The sequence below is a fragment of the Aethalodelphis obliquidens genome, unplaced genomic scaffold (genome assembly GCF_003676395.1).
Source record: "Aethalodelphis obliquidens isolate GAN/ISIS:26980383/991018 unplaced genomic scaffold, ASM367639v1 scaffold25, whole genome shotgun sequence".
Classification (NCBI taxonomy): domain Eukaryota; kingdom Metazoa; phylum Chordata; class Mammalia; order Artiodactyla; family Delphinidae; genus Aethalodelphis; species Aethalodelphis obliquidens.
Genome location: NW_020837969.1, coordinates 29522320 through 29544936, shown reverse-complemented (window position 1 = coordinate 29544936; position 22617 = coordinate 29522320). Strand labels below are relative to the sequence as shown.

The window sequence follows — 22617 nt, the reverse complement described above, 5'->3', positions numbered from 1 at the left end:
CAGCAAGATCCTCAACAAGTCTTTAAAGCATTTCATTTATATGTAATAACTCCCATAAGTTTAAACAGTTCAGTTTAAAAGGTTCATTAAGCCCCTCCTCTGAGCCTTTGCTTTGGGTTCTAGGAGCAGATGGATGAATAAAATTACTCCTGCTCTTAAGAAAATCACATAAACAGATTGTTTCATGATTAATTCTAAGAGGTTTTATCTTAGGAACACAGAGGAAAGTTACTCAGACTAGCCTAGAACTTAAGTGACTACTCCTTGGAAATGACTTTCTGAGCTCAAAAGATGACTAAAAGTCAAGCCAAAAAAAAAAAGTAAAAGGGCGTATTAGGCATAGGAGATAACATTAGTAAAGGCACAGTGGTACGAAATCATGTGTGTACGGTAGTTCTCAGTAACCTGACATTACTAGTGTACAAAAGTGACTTAAGGTTGGAGATATGGATAGAAACCTTGCTTAGAGGGCCTGCGTGCTCTGTTGGCTGAAGTGCTTTGACTTTTTCTAGGAATCATTGAAGGGTTTTAATCAGGAGAGTGATGCGGTTAGATTTACAAATTAAGTAACCTAGGAATGTATTGAAGGGGCAGTTGGGTCTGAAGACAGAAATAGGTAATTTATATGACACCTTTAGAACTACTTCTGATTCCAAAAAGCCTGAATAATGATGTCAATATGAGGGATTTTGATCCATAATAAAATATAAAGTTTTTTTCTTATTGAGAAGAAACTGGTGTTAAACAGGAAAATAAGTACATACAGCACAGCATGTAATTCTATAAAGTGGAATCTAGCAATATGTACAGTCTACCAAAGGGCATTGTTCATTTTAAGAATTTGTGATAGTGACTTAGACTAAACATTTAACACATCGTGAATACTAAATTGATGTTTATAGCTTCAAGCTGTTCATCTGAAACATAACATGCTTCCTTTTTCTTTTAACTCTGTATCTAAGATTGACTTAAGTAAACTTTTCTGTTATCACTCCCCTCATGAATAAGTTGGTGTATGAATGAATGAATGACCTAAAGCTTTAGTTGATAACTTTCAACTTTTTTCCTTTAAAAACGTCTGTGGGGGCTTCCCTGGTGGCACAGTGGTTGAGAGTCCACCTGCCGATGCAGGGGACATGGGTTCGTGCCCCGGTTCGGGAAGATCCCACATGCCACGGAGTGGCTGGGCCCGTGAGCCATGGCCGCTGAGCCTGCGCGTCCGGAGCCTGTGCTCCGCAACGGGAGGGGCCACGACGGTGAGAGGCCTGCGTACCGCAAAAAAAAAAAAAAAAAAAAAAAGTCTGTGAACGGCCTCAACAAAATTAAGAAAAAAGTATTCATTTATTGATTTCTTTCATCTCTTTTTTTTCATTCACTGATTTCTTTCATCTCAAAACAGAACAAAAACCAACGTGGAAACATTGTTCAGAGGAAGAATTTGTCCTAAATTGTTTGCCTGTGATGGTTTCATTTACTTGGCAGTACATATTAGAATGGGCGGAACACTAGTTCGCTAAGTCTCCCACCAAATTGTTAGCTCTGGGCAGCGGGATCGGGAAGTGTGTGATGTAAAGTGCATGTTTGGGTTGCTGTTTTCTCAGCATACTTAGGGATGGTGAGAAATGAGTTTACTGGCCAAGAGCCAGTGCTGTGAGACAGAGGGCCTGTGTGTGAATCCTCCATTTACAGGATGTCTGACGGTGGGCAAGTCACTTAATCATGCTGGCCTTCATTTTTCACTTGTGAAATGGGGGAAGCAATAGTATTTCCTCGAAGAGGTGTTATAAGGAGTGAAATAATATAACAAATGTGAAGCATTTAGAGTAGCATTGACACAGAGTAAGTCCTCAAATGTTAGTCATTATTATTATTACTTTAGTAATACAAAAAATTTAAAACATACATCTTTATCAGGGATTTATTAATGACAAAGGTATGAGAGTTTTTGGTGGCCTCTGTGGAGGAGTTTTAAAATGTGTGGTTGAGGGACTTCCCTGGATGTCCAGTGGTTAGGACTCCGAGCTTCCACTGTAGGGGGGCCCGGGTTCGATCCCTAGTCAGAGAACTAAGATCCTGCAAGCCATGTGTCACGGCCAAAAAAAAAAAAAAAGTGTGGGTGAAAAACACCTAACTTCCTATTCTGCCTGTCTTTTGTGGCCTAAATGCCTCCTTCCCCAGTGAGCACTGTCCTCAAATGTCTTCTAATTCTGATGGCACACAATGTAATTCTTAGTCACCTTCTGTTTAATGTGTTTACATATGAGTCTTGCTCATAGAATCCTATATTGTCTAATATACTAAAGAGATTGTGAATGCCTTCAGGTCAGAGATCAGGTTTTTCACAAGTTCTGTGTGCCCAGCATTGTACTGAATGATAACAGTAATAATAGCCAATAGATACTGGGCTCTAACTATACTCGGGGCACTGTCCGAAGTACTGCTCATGGATTAACTCTTATTTCTTACAGAAACACTGTAGACAGTTAAAGTATCCACAGTTTCTGGGTAAGAAAACTGAGATTTAGGGAGATTAAGTTGCCGAAAGTCACATAGCTAATGAGCCTTGGCTCTGGGTTTTGAACCTAGCAGTTTGATTCTGTCAACCATAGTACTCATTAGAGCGCCTCCTAATTCTGTAATGTCAGTTGGTGTGTCTGCTGTTTGAAAGCTGACCGCCAGACTGCAGTATGTATAAAAATCACTACGTGGGCTTCCCTGGTGGCGCAGTGGTTGAGAGTCCGCCTGCCGATGCAGGGGACACGGGTTCGTGCCTGGTCCGGGAAGATCCCACATGCTGCGGAGCGGCTGGGCCCGTGAGCCATGGCCGCTGAGCCTGCACGTCCGGGGCCTGTGCTCCGCAACAGGAGAGGCCACAACAGTGTACCCACGTACCGCAAAAAAAAAAAAAAAAAAAACCACTATGTAAAGGAATTTAGTTATAGTCCTAAAATATCTTCTTTTTTCATTATCAAAACTACTTTCTTGATTGCATTATTGTACTCTTTGGAGGTATAATATGAAAAAGTGTGTCTCTGTTCATGCTTAGACTTTCTAGAAAATATGATACAGTGGACCATTTAGCTGAGTTGGTCGGAATATGGTGTCAGGATTTAATGCATGCTTTTCCACCTTAAGAAGCAGTTGCTTTTTCTTTTCAATACTTCTTCTAACCCTTTAGCTAAATTATTTTTATTTTACCCCAACATTTTACTTTAAAAAATTTCAAGCCTTTAGGAAAGTTAAAAGAATATTATAGTCAACACCTGGATTAGTGAATTGTTCACATTTTGCCTCCTTTGTTTTACTCTAGGTATATGTACTTTTAAAATCTTAAACCATTTGTAAGTTGTGGATCACATGACACTTTAAATGTTTCAGCATAGCTCACCTAAGAATAAGGACATTTTCTTACATAAACAGAACACTGTTATACCTTTGAAAATTAGTAGCTCCATTGTTTAGTAGCTAGTTCACATTTAAAATTCTCATTTTCTCCAAAACATTATTTTTATGTTCGTGTGTATGTTTAAATCCAGGATTTCATCAAAGTTCACCCATTATTGCATTGGTTGTTAAATCTTGTCTTTTAAAATATAGCATAGTCTTTCCACCTTTTGTTTGTAACATTAACTTTTGAAGAGCTGAGGCCAGTTTTCTGAGAGAAGGTCCCACGTTTTGGATTTGTCTGATTGTTTCCTCATTTTGAGATTCAGTGTAAGTGCTGGGAAGAGAACTTCGGAGATGATGATGTGTTCATGAATCACACCACAAGGCACAGGAGGCCTGTCCACTTGGCTTCTGGTAACGCCATATCTCCTCACTTGTCTGAAATGCTGCCCGCCACAGCTCTCTCCTGTACATATTTCTGTTTGCAATTAGTAAGTAACCTGTGGAGTGATGAATATTTAAACTGTCGTTTCACTTGTCTTATTTTTACGCAAAAACCCTTAGTGGATCTCTCCCCATTTCCTAGAATGTAAGAGTATAAGGGTATTCTTTGTTAAATATGTATTTTGTAAATATTTTCTCTCTGCCTATCATTCACCTTTTTTTTTTGGCATTTAAAATTTTTTATTTGTAAATTTTCTATTGAGGTATACTTGATTGACAATGTTGTGTTAGTTTCACACCTTTTTGTTTTCTTAACTGTGACTTTTGAAGAGCAGGAGTTTTTAATTTTGAAGTCCATTTTATCAGTCTTTTTCTTTCATAGTTCATGGTATTTGTGTCCTGTTTAAGAACTCTTCTGCCTAACACAGTGGTATATTTTCTCCCACGTTTTATTCTGGAAGTTTTATGGTTTGACTTTAGTACCAGGTTTATGAACTAATTTTAGTTATTTTTTGTGTATAATGTAAAGAAACGGTGAGGTTCGCTTTTTCCATACAGATATCCAGTCATTTTTTCCCGGCTCTGTTGAAAATACCATCGTTACCCCTTGAATTACCTTGGCACCTTTGCGGAAGATCAGTTGACCACGTAACTATGGGTGTCAATGTTTTATTTGTTTGCTTGTTTGTTTTTTACAATGAGCATAATACATTTTTACCAAACAAGGGATTAGTGGGTGAGTAAAGTTACGTTATAGGCTAATATCCCCAGAAATCCTGCAGGGGTCAGTGGAGGTGTACTAGTTTTAAGCCCTTTGAGGTCAGGGACTCTCATTCATCTGTTAATTGAACAGTACTGAGTGTCCAGCATTGAATAAGACATCCATGGTCCCTGCACTTACAGAGCATGCAGTGGAATGAGGGAGACAGACCATAAGAAGGCGAATGCATACCTGAATAATAACATATTGTGGTGAGTCCTATAAAGGACGAAAAATAAGCTTACAGAGGAAAATGAGCAGAGGACCTCGGAAGTCCTATCTGAGAGGTTTTTAAGCTGGAGTAGCACATATGAGAATCCCGATTGCAGAAATGAAGTTGGCACATTTGAGAAATTGAAAAGAAGCCCCTGGAGTGTAATGCTTCCAGTGGAGAGTGTTCGTAGATAACTTTGGAAATGTAAACTGAGGCCTGACCATGCAGGGGCTTGCTGGGATGATACGTAGTCTGGATTTTATTTGAGTGCACTGGGAAGGCATTGAAGGTTTTGTTGCTTGTTTTTGCTTATTTTAGCAAATCATGTAATTACTGTCTAGATCAATAAATTAAACATAACTAGCAGCTTAAAAACCTCCCTTATGGCCCCCCTCCAGTGTTTACAGCATGCCGTCCAAAAAAAGCAACTACTGTTCTGACAGCTATCTCCATGGATTTAGTTTTAACTTCATCCTGTTTTTGAACCTTGTGTAAATGAAATCACACTGTGTACTATATAAGTGGAATCGTGATGTCTGGGTTCTTTCATTCAAAATGACTTTTGTGAGAGTCATCCATGTTGTCGCTCATTTTCCCTGCTGTAATCTGAGGAGTCATCACGTGATCGGGTTAGCGGGTTAGTTTTTAAAAGGCGGCGGGCTGTCCTCTGGGGAAGTAGGCTCTGAGAGGCAGGAGAAGCAGCCTGGAGACTGCGGAGGCAGCTGTGCAGGAGCCAAGGGGAGGTGCAGGGGCCAGCGTGAGGGGCTGGAGACGTGGCATGAGGCAGGCAAGTGTGAGACGTGCACTTGGGAGGTAAGACTCCGGGAGTTCACTGACAGATTGGGCAACAGTAGGAGTGAGGGGAAGGGGTGTGTCATGATCCCCAGGTTTCTGGCTTTGACAACTGATAGATGGAAGTTTCATCTCCTTCTCATAGGAGGGACTGGGGGAAGGACACACTTAAGTAAAATAAAAACTAAGAGTTCATTATTAGGTATTTTAAGATGCTTGTGAGGTATGAGAGCTGTCAAACAGGCATTTGTATTATGGGTAAGGAGCATATTGGATTAAAATGGGAAGTTTGGATAGTTTGCATATTATGAGGCAGCTGCCATGTAAAGAGTTCTGTATTGGAGTTAGAAGATCGGAGTTTCACCATTTTACTCAACTTCTGTTGGCTGCGTGACTAAGGGCAAATCACTTGATCTTTTTGAGCTCCATTCCTTCTCATCTGTAAAATGGGAATGCTACTTTGCTTCATAGGATTAAACAATGTGTAATATATATTAGGCCTCAGTTTATAGATTTTTGGCCCAGTGGATGCTCAGAAAAGTTCATTCATGCACATGCAATTTGGATTGGTAGGAGAAAGTGGGATTATGGAAAATTTTGAAAGGCATGGAAGGGACTTGGTGTGGTGTGGAGTTCAGAGTGTCTTAATATGGGAGTAGACCCAGTGCAGTTTGGTTTAGATGAAACTAAAGAAGAAGTAGTTAGAGGTGAGAAATATCTAGAAAATCAGTCGTTGTAGGTCCAGGATAAGGTGCTGACAAGGGCCTGGCCTGACATGGATGTAGAGATCAAAGAACAAATCAGAGTTCAAAGGAAGAGACTAGACTTGTCCAATGATTAGTTTTACGGCCTCACAGAGAGGGAAGAATCAGTCACCTGTGAACCTGAGGCTGCTAGCCTGGGAAGCTAGAAAAATAGTGGAAGCAACGGCCGATCTGGGGTAGTCTGAAAGGAAAGCTGAGTTAAGGAAGGACAGTCTGTTCAGCTTTGAACGTATGACTCTTAAGGTTATAGTATGTTGTCTGTGGGTGGTTGGATATTCTCTGGCAGTGAGATCTTGTGGAAGAGAGCACAGGATTAGAAGCTAAGAGGTTGCTTTTTCAGGCTTAATCACTAATTAGCTTTGTAGTCTTGGGAAATTCAGCAAATATTGAATGTAGTTATCTGAAAAATGAAGCTAACACCTCCCCTGTCAGCTTTACAGGCTTGTTTTGTGGCTTAAATAAGAATGTATATGAGGGGACTTCCCTGGTTGTGCAGTGATTAAGACTCGGAGCTCCCAAAGCAGGGGGCCTGGGTTTGATCCCTGGTCAGGGAACTAGATCCCACATGCATGCCGCAACTAACAGTTCACATGCTACAACTAAGGAGCAGGCGAGCCTCAACTAAGACCCGGTACAACCAAATTAATTAATTAATTTTTAAAAATGTATATGAAAACACTGTAATTGTAAACTCTTATACTATAATTGTAATAGGGTAATGTTATTTCTGTTCTTAGTTCAAACTAAAATAAAATATTTGGTTATAGAGCTAGAGAAGAGAAGAGAAGGGGGAAAATACCAAACTTCTTAGAAGTTTGTGTTTGGAACTAAATCGAAAGCATCAGAAATCTTAGTCTCTGAATACATGTGCCTGAAAACCTCTGTGGACTATAATTTGGGGAGACTATCTGGAAGCTGATCTTGTGTACAACAATTATGAGAACCAAAAACACAGGTTGCATCTTGTCAATTGTTGGTATTTAACTTGCCTTCAAGTTGGAAGTTTGGAGAACTTTTGAATTCTACCTGTGTACTTGCCCCATGTGTGTTTACGGAATTTTATTTTATTTTTTTTTCTATTTTTATTTTCTTTTTCACATCTGACTTTTACTACAGGAAAATGATTTAATTAAGTATTCCTTTAGTTTTTAAAATTAATTAATTTATTTACATTTTGGCTGCGTTGGGTCTTTGTTGCTTCACGTGGGCTCTCTCTATTGCAGCAAGCGGGGACTTCTCTTCGTTGCAGTGCATGGGCTTCTCATTGCGGTGGCTTCTTTTGCTGCAGAGCATGGGCTCTAGGTGCATAGGCTTCAGTAGTTGTGGCACACGGGCTTAGTAGTTGTGGCTCGCGGGCTCTAGAGCGCAAGCTCAGTAGTTGTGGCGCATGGGCTTAGTGGCTCTGCGGCATGTGGGATCTTCCCAGACCAGGGCTCGAACCCGTGTCCCTGCATTGGCAGGCGGATTCTTAACCACCGCGCCACCAGGGAAGTCCCTGTTTATGGAATTTTAGAACATACCCTTCTAGTGTCTGTGAGCTATACACATTTTTGCCAAGGGTCAGAGTAGGGTAATGTTTCAACTCTTAAGCTATATATATAAAGAAATGATTTCTAACCTTTGTCAGCATTATCAGTACAGTATGCTGGTTAGGATCACAGACTCTGAAACCAGACTGCCTGGCTCGAATCCCAGCTGTCAGCTAATGACTAGCCTTGTGCATTTGAGCAAGTCATAACCTCTCTTGCCTCTGTTTCCCCATCCATAATGGGAACTGACATTAATGTCTAGCTGAAGGTTGTTGGGAGCATTAAATGTAGTACTGTATTTAGAGCGCTTAACAGCTCCTGCCACACTCGATAAGCGCTCTTTAAGTGTCAACGGTGGTTATTATAGAATAGTTAGTCGTCATTTTGGCAGTGACCAAGGAATAAAAGCATATGAAGGAAAGAAACAAATCCTCTCAGAACCTACAGCTGAAGAAAATGGAAGTGGCATAGTGGCAAAAGTCTTGGGCTTTAGAGTCAGAGATGCTTACATTCAAATCCTAATTCGGCCCCCTGGTTATAGGGGTTTAAGCAAGACACCTAACCCCTCTGAAACACACTTTCTTTACCTAGGAGACAGGAATCAGATACTCACCTTGCAGAGTTGTTTTGAGGATTAAATGAGATACATATAAAGTGCTTGGCCCAGAGTAGATGCTAAAAAAGCGGGAGTGCTCTCTCACACCCCATGCCCCCCATCCCTCACTCCACTATAGAGCAGTAAGGGCAGTTTGATTTCCTATATGCTCACATATTCATTGTTTGCAATTGTAGAACTTTTAAAATTCTTTCCATTTGCTAACAGCAGAATAAACAACAGCTGTTTAATTGGATACACCTTGGAAAGTGTTGTCAGCTTTTGTTTCCTTCTTCCCTTTGCTGTTCTGGGTTACTTGCTTTATCATTATGGTAATTCCTACTAGAACCAAGATGGTGGACATTATTAGTTGGTCATGGAATTGAACTGGACTGTAGCTTCAGAATCCTCTTCCTAGTATTCTGGCAGCTACAGTCAATTCATCAGACTTGATACAGTAGTGAAATCCTCTCAGCCTTAGAGCTTTTTAGAAGAAGTGTTTATAGGATTTTCAAAATAGTATCTGGGCAGTCCATTAATCCTCTGTCTCAAGATGTGAGACTGTCAAACCTTATGACAAAGCAGAGTAGTCTTAGAGCATTTCCTAACAGATGCTTATCCATATTATAACCTTGTTACACAGTGTGGGCATTTTCAGACATCTTCTAGAGAAAGCACAATAATTGTGAGCGTATAATGCGGTGACCCAACCAGGAGTGTGCATCAGTATGAGCTGGAATGTGGCCTTAAAATACTCATGCTCTAGGCCTCACCCCAGATTCACTGAATCAGAGTCATCAGTATATAGATCTTGACATGTGCCTTTTGTAAAAGTAAAGATGATTCTGCTATACATACCACTGATTAAAAACAAGTAGATACTGGCAAGAGTATAGGAAATCAGGCATCCTCTCACACTACTGGTATGAGTATAAATTGATATAGTACAGCCTATAAAACAGTTTTGCAGTATCTATCAAAATGCAGATGTCCTGGAAGAATACATATATGCATAAAGATACAGTTTCAAGAAAGTTTCCTGTAAACCTGTTTATAATACCAAACAGTTGTGAGCAACTCAATGATTGTCAGTACGCAAATGGTTAAACATGTTAGGGTAGATTACACAGTTGTTTACTGTGCAACCACTGAAAGAGTGGAGTATCTATGAGAGTGATCTGTACATGCTGATGTAGAAAGATATCTAGGACATACTTTAAGTTGAATAAGCAAGTCACAGAATAAACTATTTTAAACATTTTGTGTATAAATATGTAGAGAAATACTTGGAAGAGTACCCACTAAAGTATTTACAGTGGTTATCCATGACTTAGGAGAATGGGAATGGTGGAGTGGGAGAGGATTTGGCCTTTTAATTTTTGTATTTAAAATATTTACAATAAGATTTTATTATTTTTGTAATAACAGAACCACTGGATAAAATATGAATGATTTAAGGAAAGCACACATGGAACCTAATTTGTATGTGTCAGGACACTGCTTATTTTGCAATTTACAGTTTTAACTGAGACTTATAATCTCTAATGTAGGAAACAGAAAGGAATGTCAAAACTGTTTTGCATGATGGCAAAGAGGATAAAATTTTGTTACTCAAGTTATTGTGAAAGTAATTGAGTTTCAAACAGATAAGCATTTTTTTTTTTTTTTTTTTTTTGCGGTACGCGGGCCTCTCACTGTTGTGGCCTCTCCCGTTGCGGAGCACAGGCTCCGGACACGCAGGCTCAGCGGCCATGGCTCACGGGCCCAGCCGCCCCGCGGCATGTGGGATCTTCCCGGACTGGGGCACAAACCCGTGTCCCCTGCATCGGCAGGCGGACTCTCAACCACTGTGCCACCAGAGAAGCCCACAGATAAGCATTTAAGATAAAAAGTATTTGCTCTGTGTCAGAATTATATTGGCTACCTGTTTTAAAAATTTAGTTTGTACAAATCTGGATATGAAAATTGGATTCAGAATATTTTACTTTAATCCTTTTGCAGTTGATTAGCCTCTAGTCTTTGAGGATGTTAACTAACACCTTTTAATCTCTCTTTTAAAACTTTAGGCCCGATGAGAGAAAGGGAAAGTTAAGGATGCTGGAGCAGAACAATGGATTTCTCTTTCTCTTTCATGCAAGGGATCATGGGAAACACAATTCAGCAACCACCTCAACTCATTGACTCCGCCAACATCCGTCAGGAGGATGCCTTTGATAACAACAGTGACATTGTTGAAGATGGTGGCCAGACACCATACGAAGCTACCTTGCAGCAAGGCTTTCAGTACCCACCTACAACAGAAGATCTTCCTCCACTCACGAATGGCTACCCATCATCAATCAGCATGTACGAAACTCAAACCAAATACCAGTCCTATAACCAGTATCCCAATGGGTCGGCCAATGGCTTTGGTGCAGTTAGAAACTTTAGCCCCACTGACTATTACCATTCAGAAATTCCAAACACAAGACCACATGAAATTCTGGAAAAACCTTCTCCTCCACAGCCACCACCTCCTCCTTCAGTACCACAGACTGTGATTCCAAAGAAGACTGGCTCACCTGAAATTAAACTAAAAATAACCAAAACTATCCAGAATGGCAGGGAATTGTTTGAGTCTTCCCTTTGTGGAGACCTTTTAAATGAAGTACAGGCAAGTGAGCACACAAAGTCAAAGCATGAAAGCAGAAAAGAAAAGAGGAAAAAAAGCAACAAGCACGATTCATCTAGATCTGAAGAGCGCAAGTCACACAAAATCCCCAGATTAGAACCAGAGGAACAAAATGTAAGTTGAAACATCTTTTTGAAAAAATTTGTAATATTTCACATTTACTGGAAGTCCAAGAGACCTTTTTCAGTTTTTATCTCTCCAAATATAAATATTTCTGATAACTTCTTTCATCTGATCCCTAGCATGCAGCTTGGGATGTTATGATAGGTGGTAAGTAAATATTTGCTGAATAAATGAATGGACATCATCTGAGTAAAGAAATATTTTAGAAACATGTGACACTAAAAATCTTGCCTCCTATGTTTCTTTGTTTAATAGCCTCACTTAATTTTGCTCGTAATAAACTGGTTTCTGCGAAATTGATTTATTTTTAGTGAGGAGCATGGACCTAGAGTGTGTCATACAGAGTGAAGTAAGTTAGAAAGAGAAAAACAAATACCGTATGCTAGCACATATATATGGAATCTTAAAAAAAAAGAAAGTTATGAAGAACCTAGGGGCAGGACGGGAATAAAGATGCAGACGTAGAGAATGGACTTGAGGACATGGAGAGGGGTAAGGGTAAGCTGGGACGAAGTGAGAGAGTGGCATGGACATATATACACTACCAAATGTAAAATAGATAGCTAGTGGGAAGCAGCCGCATAGCACAGGGAGATCAGCTTGGTTCTTTGTGACCACCTAGAGGGGAGGGATAGGGAGGGTGGGAGGGAGACGCAAGAGGGAAGGGATGTGGGGAAAATATGTATGCATATAGCTGATTCACTTTGTTATACAGCAGAAACTAACACAGCACTGTAAAGCAATTATACTCCAATAAAGATGTTAAAAAAACCCAACCAAACAAACAAAAAAAACCTCCTGGTTTCTGAAGATGAAGAGGAAGGGCAGAGAAAGATGGTTAATGATATTGGTTTTCCATTGTTCCAGACCAACTTTTGCTAGTAGAGCTTAGATTTAACCCTCATTACTAGTGTTTGCCACAAAATAACCTGAAGTAAATAAAGGAACTCTTTTTATAAAATCAGAGTTAGTATTCATACATATTCACTAAATCTTCAGGTAGAGGTTTTATAAAAGTCATTCTTTAATGGTAACTTAAGATGCATGCTGCTAATTTCTTTTTAACATCTCTGAGGTTTCAGTATTAATTTTCTTAATAAGAAAGGTATGTAACAAATCAATGCTAGCTTGAATGAAGAGTTTTTAGTTAGTATTCTAATACATGGTATTACTTGAAGATGTCCCCAGACATTGATTTGGGAAGAAATGAATATCTATGAATTTTTGTGACAGTTGTATGCTTTTCTGTCTGCTCTGCCTGTATAAGTTAATTTATCATCTTCTGTTCAAAGTAATGTTTACATCTTACCAACTCACCTTTTCCTTGGTAGCTGGGTTCCACTACTTCACACAACTCAAATATGGTGTTTTTCTGGAGTAAAGGTCACACTGGTTCTAGGCTCTCACAAGTCTCAGTGTGATATTTCATTATGTTTTTCTCATTTTTCTATAGTTTTCTTATTTATTCATTTAACAAATATCAACTGAGTACCTAATATGTGTTAGACGCTTTTCTAAGAATTGAAAGTTGGGCAGTGAGTGAAAAGTAAAGATGCCTACTTTTAGGGTGCTAATATTCTACTAAGAAGAGGCAGAAAATACACACATATGTATGTAAATGAGTCTAAGTTTAGATAGTGGTAGGTGCTATGAAGAAAATAAAACTGGGTGATGAGATAAAGAGTAATTGCGGACACTAGTAGTTCTTCCATCTTAGTTCTGCAGCTGTAAAATGAAGGCTTTGAAACTAAGTGGTTTCTGGAATGCCTTTGAATTTCTTATGTCAGTTATTAAATGCCCCCCACAGAACTTAGCTTACATAGTATCTTACACTGTTTATTAAATGAATGAATCAGTGGAAGGAGAGAAGTTAACTTTTTACTCTCCAGAGACTTCCACTGTAGCAGTTCGTTCATGGACCTGCAGTGAAAAGACATGTGATGCACTATGATCCTTAGCAATCACGAAAATGCATAAAACCTGCATTTGGTTTTAGGTCCTAAGAGCCATCTCGCTGGCCCGTCTTGCTTCTGCTCTAGAGAATCTGGCAAAAAGGAGAATATCCAATTTTATTTATTAGGCTAGACTTCTTGCCTTTATTGGTAAAAATATTAAAATATATAGTTTAAAATATGTCACAAAATAGAAATGGGGCTGGAAGCAGAGGCAGGAGAAGAGAGTCTGTTCATTTTGTATCCACTCTTTGTTTTATTGGAATCTAGGAAAAAAATTCAGTGCAGTGATGTGATATTTCTAGTAGTCACTTTTCAGTGAGATTTTAAAGCCAGTTCTGTCTTTGTTGGATGTCTGCTATATCTGGCCGTTTATATCACTTAAACCTTCAGTTAACTGTTATATCCAGGAGTTAGAATTGGTTAGATGTAATTTAAGAGTTTTAGTTCATTTTCCTTTTTAGTAAATCATGTGGGGCATAATTTAATATTTCATTATTTAGGATCTTACAGTATCTTGGGGTAAAGGAGTGTCACTTTGACTGAAGGTATAGATGTGTTAAGTGGCATTGATTGCTCTAAATGTTACCAAGACCATTGCCTGAAAGTTGAGCTTTGGGGGAAAATCCAGGGGTTTTTCTTTCAAAGAAATACGGTGAAAAGCTAAGCTCTTGTTAGTTGAATTTGATTAATTAAACTTTTATCACACATGGGAGGCAGTTATAAGCTTAAGAGATGGTGCCGTAAAAGTGATGCTCCATTCTGCCAGTAGAACTTTGGGCTGGAGCCCCCAAAGGCCCTGCTCGTTGTTAGTGCCGTGTCTCTGCTAAGCCATGCGGACAAGGGATGTGCCCGAATCAACCTGTTTTCTGTAACTGTGTATGTGTTTAATGGGGTTTTCTTAACTTGAACAACATCCCTTTTGCCTTCTTCAGGACAGTTGTTTTTAAGTGCTTTAATTTTTGATGCTCTTGTGTCTCCTGGTTGTCACTGGGGGTCCACGCTCTTGGTGTTCAGCATTGTAGCAGGCGTAGAAGGGAAAGAAGCCCACGTAAGAGTTTGCCCACACCACGGGACAGCTCCCCTCCCCCAGATGCTTGAGGGAAGCGTAGTGAGAACTGTGTGCCTGGGATGACTGTCCTCAAGCTGGGTCTGCAGATATATAGATAGATACAGCTATAGCTATAGATATATGGATATAGATGTAGACTTCTTCATTAAAACTCGCTCATAGGTTCTTTTCTGAGACAAACAAAGCAAACAAAATCTCATCTAAAATAATACGCTTCAAGATTTCACTTCTTTTTTCTTTCCTTTTTTCTTCATATTTGATCTACAAGTATTTCCTCCCAATTCTGAGCTGTTTGGCCTTCTAAAGAGTGGCCGTTCTTTGGAACAACCTAAGTATATCTTCTCAACAATGAAAACGTGTCCAAACATCCAGGCAGCAGGAGACCTGAGATCACTACTGAAATTGTATATTTTGTAAAGCTGCTTTAAGCTGTTTTCTCTCCCACCAAATTAGAAACATGTGGAAATGTTTCTGCATTTCTTCCTCCTTGGCAGGTGTAATGCCTCAGGCATGTGAGTGTAGGCCCTATTCAAACATTGGTCTTCTACTGGCACTTTGGTGGGCTTATCCAGAGGCCAGTCTCATTAACTCTTAGCTTGCCATTTTCACTTATAAAAAGCCAGATGGCTGGTTTGGTCCCATTAGCACTAAGTTAGAGGTTATATTTGGTTCTCCAGCCTCAGAGTGTTAGGTCTTAGAATTCTTAGAAACTGTTCATATGCATTGTGAACTCACAGTTATTCAGAAAGTAAAAGAAAAATGCACGAACAATTTACTGACTTTACATTTTTCTTTCTACCTTAAATGATGACATAAGTTTTTGGTTCTTTTAGAGAATATGATTTTACTTAATGTTTTGAAAACTATTAAGGATTTTGAATTCTGCCAGATTTGATGAGTATTATTCATTCTGATAAATCTCTTGGGTTTTAATTTTAAAAAGACCAATTTTTTTTTTTTTTTTTTTTTTTGTCTACACCACACGACTTGTGGGATCTTAGTTCCCTGACCAGGGACTGAACCTGGGCCCTCATCAGTGAAAGCACCGAGTCCTAACCACTGGACCGCCAGGGAATTCCCCCTAATTTTTTTTGTTTTTTACTTTATTTTTGGTTGCTTTGGGTCTTCCTTGCTGCACTTGGGCTTTCTCTAGGTGCGGCGAACGGGGGGCTACTCTTTGTTCAGGTGCGCGGGCTTCTCATTGCAGTGGCTTCTCTTGTTGTGGTGCGTGGGCTTCAGTAGTTGTAGCATGCAGGCTCAGAAATTGTGGCTTCCGCGCTCTTGAGCATAGGCTCAGTAGTTGTGGTGCACGGGCTTAGTTGCTCCACGGCATGTGGGATCTTCCCGGACCAGGGCTCGAACCCATGTTCCCTGCATTGGCAGGCGGATTCTTAACCACTGTGCCACCAGGGAAGCCCTCATTTAAAATTAAGATAACTCGGGCTTCCCTGGTGGTGCAGTGGTTGAGAATCCGCCTGCCAATGTAAGGGGCACGGGTTCGAGCCCTGGTCCGGGAAGATCCCACATGCCGTGGAGCAACTAAGCCTGTGCATCCCAACTACTGAGCCTGCGCTCTAGAGCCCGCGAGCCACAACTACTGAAGCCCGCGTGCCTAGAGCCCGTGCTCGGCAACAAGAGAAGCCGCCGCAGTGAGAAGCCCACACACCGCAACGAAGAGTAGCCCCGGCTCGCCACAACTAGAGAAAGCCCGCGTGCAGCAATGAAGACCCAATGCAGCCAAAAATAAATAAATAAAATAAATAAATTTATTTTAAAAAAAATTAAGATGACTTGAACACTATGGGGAGCTCACTCACTGTCACCTTTTCTCTGATGCTTTCTCTTTCTGAAGCAGCACTACTAGTACCAAAAAAGGTGTCTTCAGTCCCTATTTGATTTTAATCTCTTTTTTTTTTTTTTTTGCGGTACGTGGGCCTCTCACTGCTGCGGCCTCTCCCGTTGCGGAGCACAGGCTCCGGACACGCAGGCTCCGGACGCGCAGGCTCAGCGGCCATGGCTCACGGGCCCAGTGCTCCGTGGCATGTGGGATCTTCCAGGACCGGGGCACGAACCCGTGTCCCCTGCCTCGGCAGGCGGACTCGCAACCACTGTGCCACCAGGGAAGCCCTGATTTTAATCTCTTTTAAGCTTATCCTTTGAACAACTGAAGGAAAATGGATTTTATACCCAGCAGTATTTTATCTGTTGGCAATTTCTGACTCCTTATTTTTCTTGACTCCTAAGCATTTGGCTTCCCTTGACCATTTCATCTTAAAAACTCCCCTTCCTAATTGGTATTTGTGATACTATGTTCTCTCTCTTTACCTTTCTTTTGAGCTCAAGTCACAGGTCTCTAAATGCCTAGTAAGTATGACTTTTGTTCACGCATTAGCACATTTTACCATGTATATTCCCTTTCTGTCACTGCAGCATCCTTCTTTGACTTTTTTTTCTTCTTTTATTTTTATAGTCTTGAAAGCTTAGAATAAATCTTCTTGGGCCTCTTTTTCTCCCTTGCCATTTCTTGCCTTTTAAAATGACTGTGTAAAAAAATCTCAGTTCTTTGAAAGTGATTTTAACAGTGTTTCAAGCCAGCCTGGAGGAAATGTGAATATGGAACAAACAAAAAAATCAAAAAGAGGTAAGACATTTGAATAATAAAAAGGTTTTGGAGGAAATCCTGTCTTTAATCCAGAAAGGGAAAAATGTTATTGAGCTTCAGACGAGTTCTTAACAACAGTAGGGTTCTGTCGTTTGGCAAAGATGAGTCACTCCGTATCTATCTGCCCTCAGAGTTACAGAGATCCCTAACACCCCAGCATCAGAAGACTGAATGTGCCCAGGAGGAGGACTTGCTTTCTTGGCTCCACATGTGCTTCCCCAGGTGGTCCTGTCCTCCTGCTGTAGCTTGAGAATGAGAAGCTGAGGTGAAGGTTTAAGCTATGTTTGTGGACTGAAATGAAGCTGCCGGACGGGCCTACGCAAATGTGGACCGTATTTTTATTTTTTTTTGCGGTACGCAGGCCTCTCACTGCTGTGGCCTCTCCCGTTGCGGAGCATAGGCTCCGGACGCGCAGGCTCAGCGGCCACGGCTCACGGGCCCAGCCGCTCCGCGGCACGTGGGATCTTCCCGGACCGGGGCACGAACCCGCATCCCCTGCATTGGCAGGCGGACTCTCAACCACTGCGCCACCAGGGAAGCCCTGGACCATATTTTTAAACTGCCTCATTACACCAGAGATAAGGACAAAAATTCCCATTTGAACATAGATTTTTCTTTCCTTGCTCAGTGAGCGTGTCCTGTTGGATTAGCTAGTCATGGTGCCACCACAGACGCATCTGACAGAGCTAATTTAGTGCCCACCAACAGCTGCCACTACTTCTTTCACTTGGGCTATTTCCAATATTTTCAGTAGCCTCCTAATTAGACATTCTGCTTCCCCTCTTGCTCCCTTCCAAAATATTCTCCATGTAACAGCTAACGTGATCCTTTTAAAACAGAAATTGGCCGTGTATTACTTCTCTACCTAATCCTCTTCAGAGGCTTTCGGTGCACTTAGGATAAAACACTTAAATGTGGCTTACAAGGCCCTGGTGATGTAGCCTCCTCTCCACTCCCATCTTGTAACCTCTCTCTTCCTTGGGGCAGTTAAGTCCGTTGTAATGGCTTTTTTGAAGTTTCTACCTTTGTTTAACCTCAGGGACTTCACACATGCCACTCCTCTCTGGAGTGGTCTTTCCCCCACTTTTTACTAGATTAACTCCTCCTCTTTTGATTCAGATTATACTTTCTCAGGCCTTTCCTGACCTTCATATCATAGCTACATACAGACACACCATTATTTCTCTTTTTACATTTACATTGTATGAGTGTATGTATGTGTTTGTTTAATGTCTATCTCTTCTGCCCAACTGTGAGCTCTTTGAGGTCAGAGATCCTATCTGTCTGTTACAACATTGTATACCCAACTTCTAGAACAGTGCCTGGAAAGTCGTAGGCATTGCTGAATGAATGAATGATACTTGGGGTTTGGCACATGAGTCTGGCTTATCATTTCTTCATCATTTTTACAGTTTCTTTTATTTAATAAAACTTTGTTTTTATAGTAGCATCTTAAACTGCTTGAATTAATTGAATGAGAATTTTAAGTAACTTCTAGAATTAGCAATACTTTTTAAGTGGAATTAGAGCCAAGTTAATGGATATATTTCTCTTTTTTTAAGCCATCTAAACTAAATTCTGTTCTTTGACAAGAAAAGTTTTTAAACCTTTTAAATTACAAAAGTAATTTGCTTTTTACAGAAAACACAAATAATATACAAGTATAGATCTTCCCTCACCGCTTCCCTAATCTTGTTCCTCAAAGATAACTACTCTTATCAATTTATTGTACAATGTATCACATATTTTTCAAGGCGTATACAGGCTATTTTAAAATAAAAAGTAGGAAAAAAAAAGTAGGAAGATTTTGATAGATGTGGATTACTGACATGAAATAATGTTGTAGTTACCATCCCTCTGCTTAGATTTTCTCACTTTGTGTATTTCTGTAGGATAGGTTCCTAAAATATAATTGTTAAATTGAAGAGTGTACATATTTTGAATTTTGATAGATACTTCCAAACTGCCTCCTCAAAGGATTGTAGAAATCAATTTTTAAATAACGTATTTGTGGGTTTTATGATTAGAAAAGTAATGTGATGTTTATTATAAGCAATTTGACAAATATAGAAAAGCACATCCAAGAAAATCACTTATTCCATCACCTGGTGGTATCCTTCTCGTCTTTTTCTTCTGTACACATAAGAAATTATTTTTCCAAGATTGGAATCACACTATACAAACTGCTTTTCAATTTGCTGTTTTCAAATAACATTATATTGTTATTTTTCCGTGTCATTTAAAATTTTATATTATTCCACTATCTAGTTGTACTACAATTTATTTAACGAATTCCGTGCTTTTGGACATCTAGACTAATGTCTAATTCTAATATTCGCTCTTAAAATAGCACTGGTGTGCATATCTTTGTGTGTATCTATCAGTATGTGTATATATCAGTGCTTTTGCAGTATACACTTTTAGAAGTGGATTTGCAGGGTCAGAGTCTGAAAATTTAAGGCTTTTCATACATATTGCCAAATGGCTCTCTAGAAGAATTCCAAGTTACATCTTACTAGCAATCTCAGAGTGCCCATTTTTTTGCGCTCCGATAGGTTAAAAAAAAATGAAAATCAACAAATTAAGTTTTAAAAGTGATAAAGTAAGAAATGGGAGCTATAGCTGTGGTGTAGAATGGACAATGGATGTTAAGACACAGCATCATGTACTGTGTAAGTTGTATTTTTCCTCCTTACATTATTCAGCTAATAAATGTCCTTTATTCCCTTTGCTGTTTAGTTTTCTTTGACTCTTTATGTGTGTCACTGTTCTTTGGTTTGCTGCCATTTTATTCTTTTCACATAGAGACCAAATGAGAGGGTTGACACTGTATCAGAAAAACCAAGAGAAGATCCAGTACTGAAAGAGGAGCTCCCGGTGAGTGGCTTTAGTGAATACTGTCTAACCAAACATGGTGTGAGAAGGTGGAAGCAGAGTGATTAAATTAGAACACACATAGCATGTATTATTACTTCAGAAGTTATACTGAAATAAATCTTGGAGCTGGTTTAAAAGGTAGATATTTTTAGCAAATTATTTTCCTTTTCAAAACTATGACCACTTTTTAATAGATGTGAATTTTTGAGATGCCTTATCAATAATTTGGCAACAGAAACCATCAGTCCTCTTTTCAATATTTGGAGTGGGGCTTATCTTCCTCCTCTCTTCTTCCCTTTTGCTAGATACCGATAGCAAGCATCAGAGAAAAGTATGAGTGAAGTTTTTTATGACCTTTTCCTACAGGTTCAGCCGATGTTACCTTCTGTTCCAACAACAGAAGTGTCCGCTGGTGTTAAGTTCCAGGTTGGCGATCTTGTTTGGTCTAAGGTGGGAACCTATCCTTGGTGGCCTTGTATGGTTTCAAGTGATCCCCAACTCGAGGTTCACACCAAAATTAACACAAGAGGTAAGAAAAGGCATAAATGGACATTAGTAAAAAGTTGTGGCAAAAAAGTGAGTCTAAAATGTTGTTTATGAATATAATACATACGTGATAATATAATCTGACACCCAAACACATATCAGTATCAGTTTTTAAAGAACAGTGAAATAATTACGGTCATCTTAACTGGCAGAGAGCCTCTACAGCTGACATGGTCCTTGTTTTCCCTTAGAACACCCTATGTTTGTTTTATAATTTCTTTCACACTTATTTTTTTAAAAAACCTTAATCTGACCTCCAAAAGCAAGCAGACCGATAGGTAATGAGATGTCATATATGAGTGTAATAGACATTTGGGCCAAGCTTTCTTTGAACATTTTTATTTCATCTTTGACTCCTGTGGGTAGTAGTTTTTTACTCAGACAAGTGCTTTTCATCCTGATAAATTTTGCAAGATGCCTTTTTCCTCCTTCTTTCCATTTTTTTTTGTTTTTTGTTTTTGCGGGTGGTGGTTTGTTTGTTTTTAATGAAAAAAAATTTTTTTTACTCCATTTTTGAATCTGTAAATTTACTGGGACATGCTTATAAATTCAATATGAAATAGAAGTATGGTTTGAAGCCAGCTACATGGCATAGAATCCTACCTTAGGAATGTTAATAAATGTTAAGAAAACCTGTATTCTAACTTTACTCCTTTTCCAGAGTTTGACCAAAACCTGTAGAATAGATTCCTGAGATTTTAGCATTTGGAATGGACTTGCTTAGTAGCCAGAGGAAGGTTGGAGTTGGGAATTTATTTCTGGATATTTGCTTTGCGAACTCACTTGTCGAGTCCCTTATTGTCTGTGACAACTTTGCACCTATTTCTTTTTTTTTTTAATTTATTTATTTATTCATTTATTTAATTTTTGGCTGCATTGGGTCTTCGCCGCTGCACGCGGGCTTTCTCTAGTTGCAGTGAGCGGGGGCTACTCTTTGTTGCGGGGCGCAGGCTTCTCATTGTGGTGGCTTCTCGTTGCAGAGCACAGGCTCTAGGCGCGTGGGCTTCAGTAGTTGTGGCACACGGGCTTCAGTAGTTGTGGCTCGCGGGCTCTAGAGCGCAGGCTCAGTAGTTGTGGCACACGGGCCTAGTTGCTCCATGGCATGTGGGATCTTCCCGGACCAGGGCTCAAACCCGTGTCCCCTGCATTGGCAGGCGGATTCTTAACCACTGCGCCACCAGGGAAGCCCTGCACCTGTTTCTTTTTCTCTCATTTTAAACTTTCTATCTTGGTCCCTGTTCACTGTTAGGAGGAGAAAAAGTGTCTGGCAAGTCAGATTTGTGACAGGATCTGCCATATTTGTAACTCTTGTGCTACCCAGCAAGAAGTCCACCCAGATACAGAAGGCAATCATCTTGTCACTATAATCTGCTGATTAAAGGTTGGGGTGACTAGAAGTATCGATGGGGCAGAAGTTTAAAAAAAAACCCAACACTGTTGGATGTCCACTCCTGTGCAAGGCACAGTGTTAAACAATTCTCTTGTAGGACTTCCCTGGGGGTCCAATGGTTAAGACTCCACGCTTGCAACGCATGGGGCATGGGTTGGATCCCTGGTTGGGCAGCTGAGACCCCACGTGCTGCATGACGTGGCCAAAAAGTAAATGAAAAAACAAACAATTCTCATGTATATTTTCTTAAGCAGTCCTCATAGCAGCGACACTATGAAGTAGGTACTATTATCCTTATGTTTGGGATCTGTGAATAGAGTCTTAAAGAAATCTTAGTCCCTAACCTCCACTCTTAACTACTACTGTATAATAAAAGGAAAGTAATTGAATTCCCCTACTCATAATTTACAGAGACTGGGGGAGGCAGTCCTAGCCCCTTCATTTATATAGTGGGGCTGTTGGACTCTTAATCTCTTGAGTACCTTGCACATTTAATAATCTGTGATTCTTGAATGGGAGAAGAAAGGGACAAGCCTTCTTAGATAAAACAATACACAAGTCCCTATCTGGGCCTCCAGAGCACTCTAAGATATTACATCACGTGAGAGTTGTGGCTCTTCAGTTCTGTCCCCTTAGGAAAGCATCCTTTTGAGATTATATAAAGAATTTCACATTTAATTACTCTATGAAAACTTACTAATATAGCTTTTTTCTGGGGTACAAATGAAAGCATAATCTATGCTTCATCTTGTATTCCAAAGGAAGTGTTTAAATTTATTTTATGAATTAATCTGGTCTGGTCCTCCCTACTTTAGTACTGGAAAAACTGATTTTGTTTA

At 39.8% G+C, this 22617-nt stretch overlaps 1 protein-coding gene across 7 annotated transcripts in view; it reads left to right on the top strand.

Annotated features, from left to right (window-relative positions):
* NSD3 (nuclear receptor binding SET domain protein 3) overlaps positions 1–22617 on the top strand; it is a 109642-nt gene that overhangs the window by 25087 nt on the left and 61938 nt on the right. For 6 of the 7 annotated variants that reach the window (XM_027122835.1, XM_027122838.1, XM_027122839.1 and 3 more), the window contains exons 2-4: positions 10552–11270; positions 19771–19842; positions 20209–20371. In XM_027122835.1, the coding sequence (XP_026978636.1) occupies positions 10596–11270; positions 19771–19842; positions 20209–20371 (910 nt within the window). In that variant the 5' untranslated portion in view covers positions 10552–10595. The remainder of the gene's footprint in view (positions 1–10551; positions 11271–19770; positions 19843–20208; positions 20372–22617) is intronic. The other variant, XM_027122837.1, reaches the window with a different exon arrangement.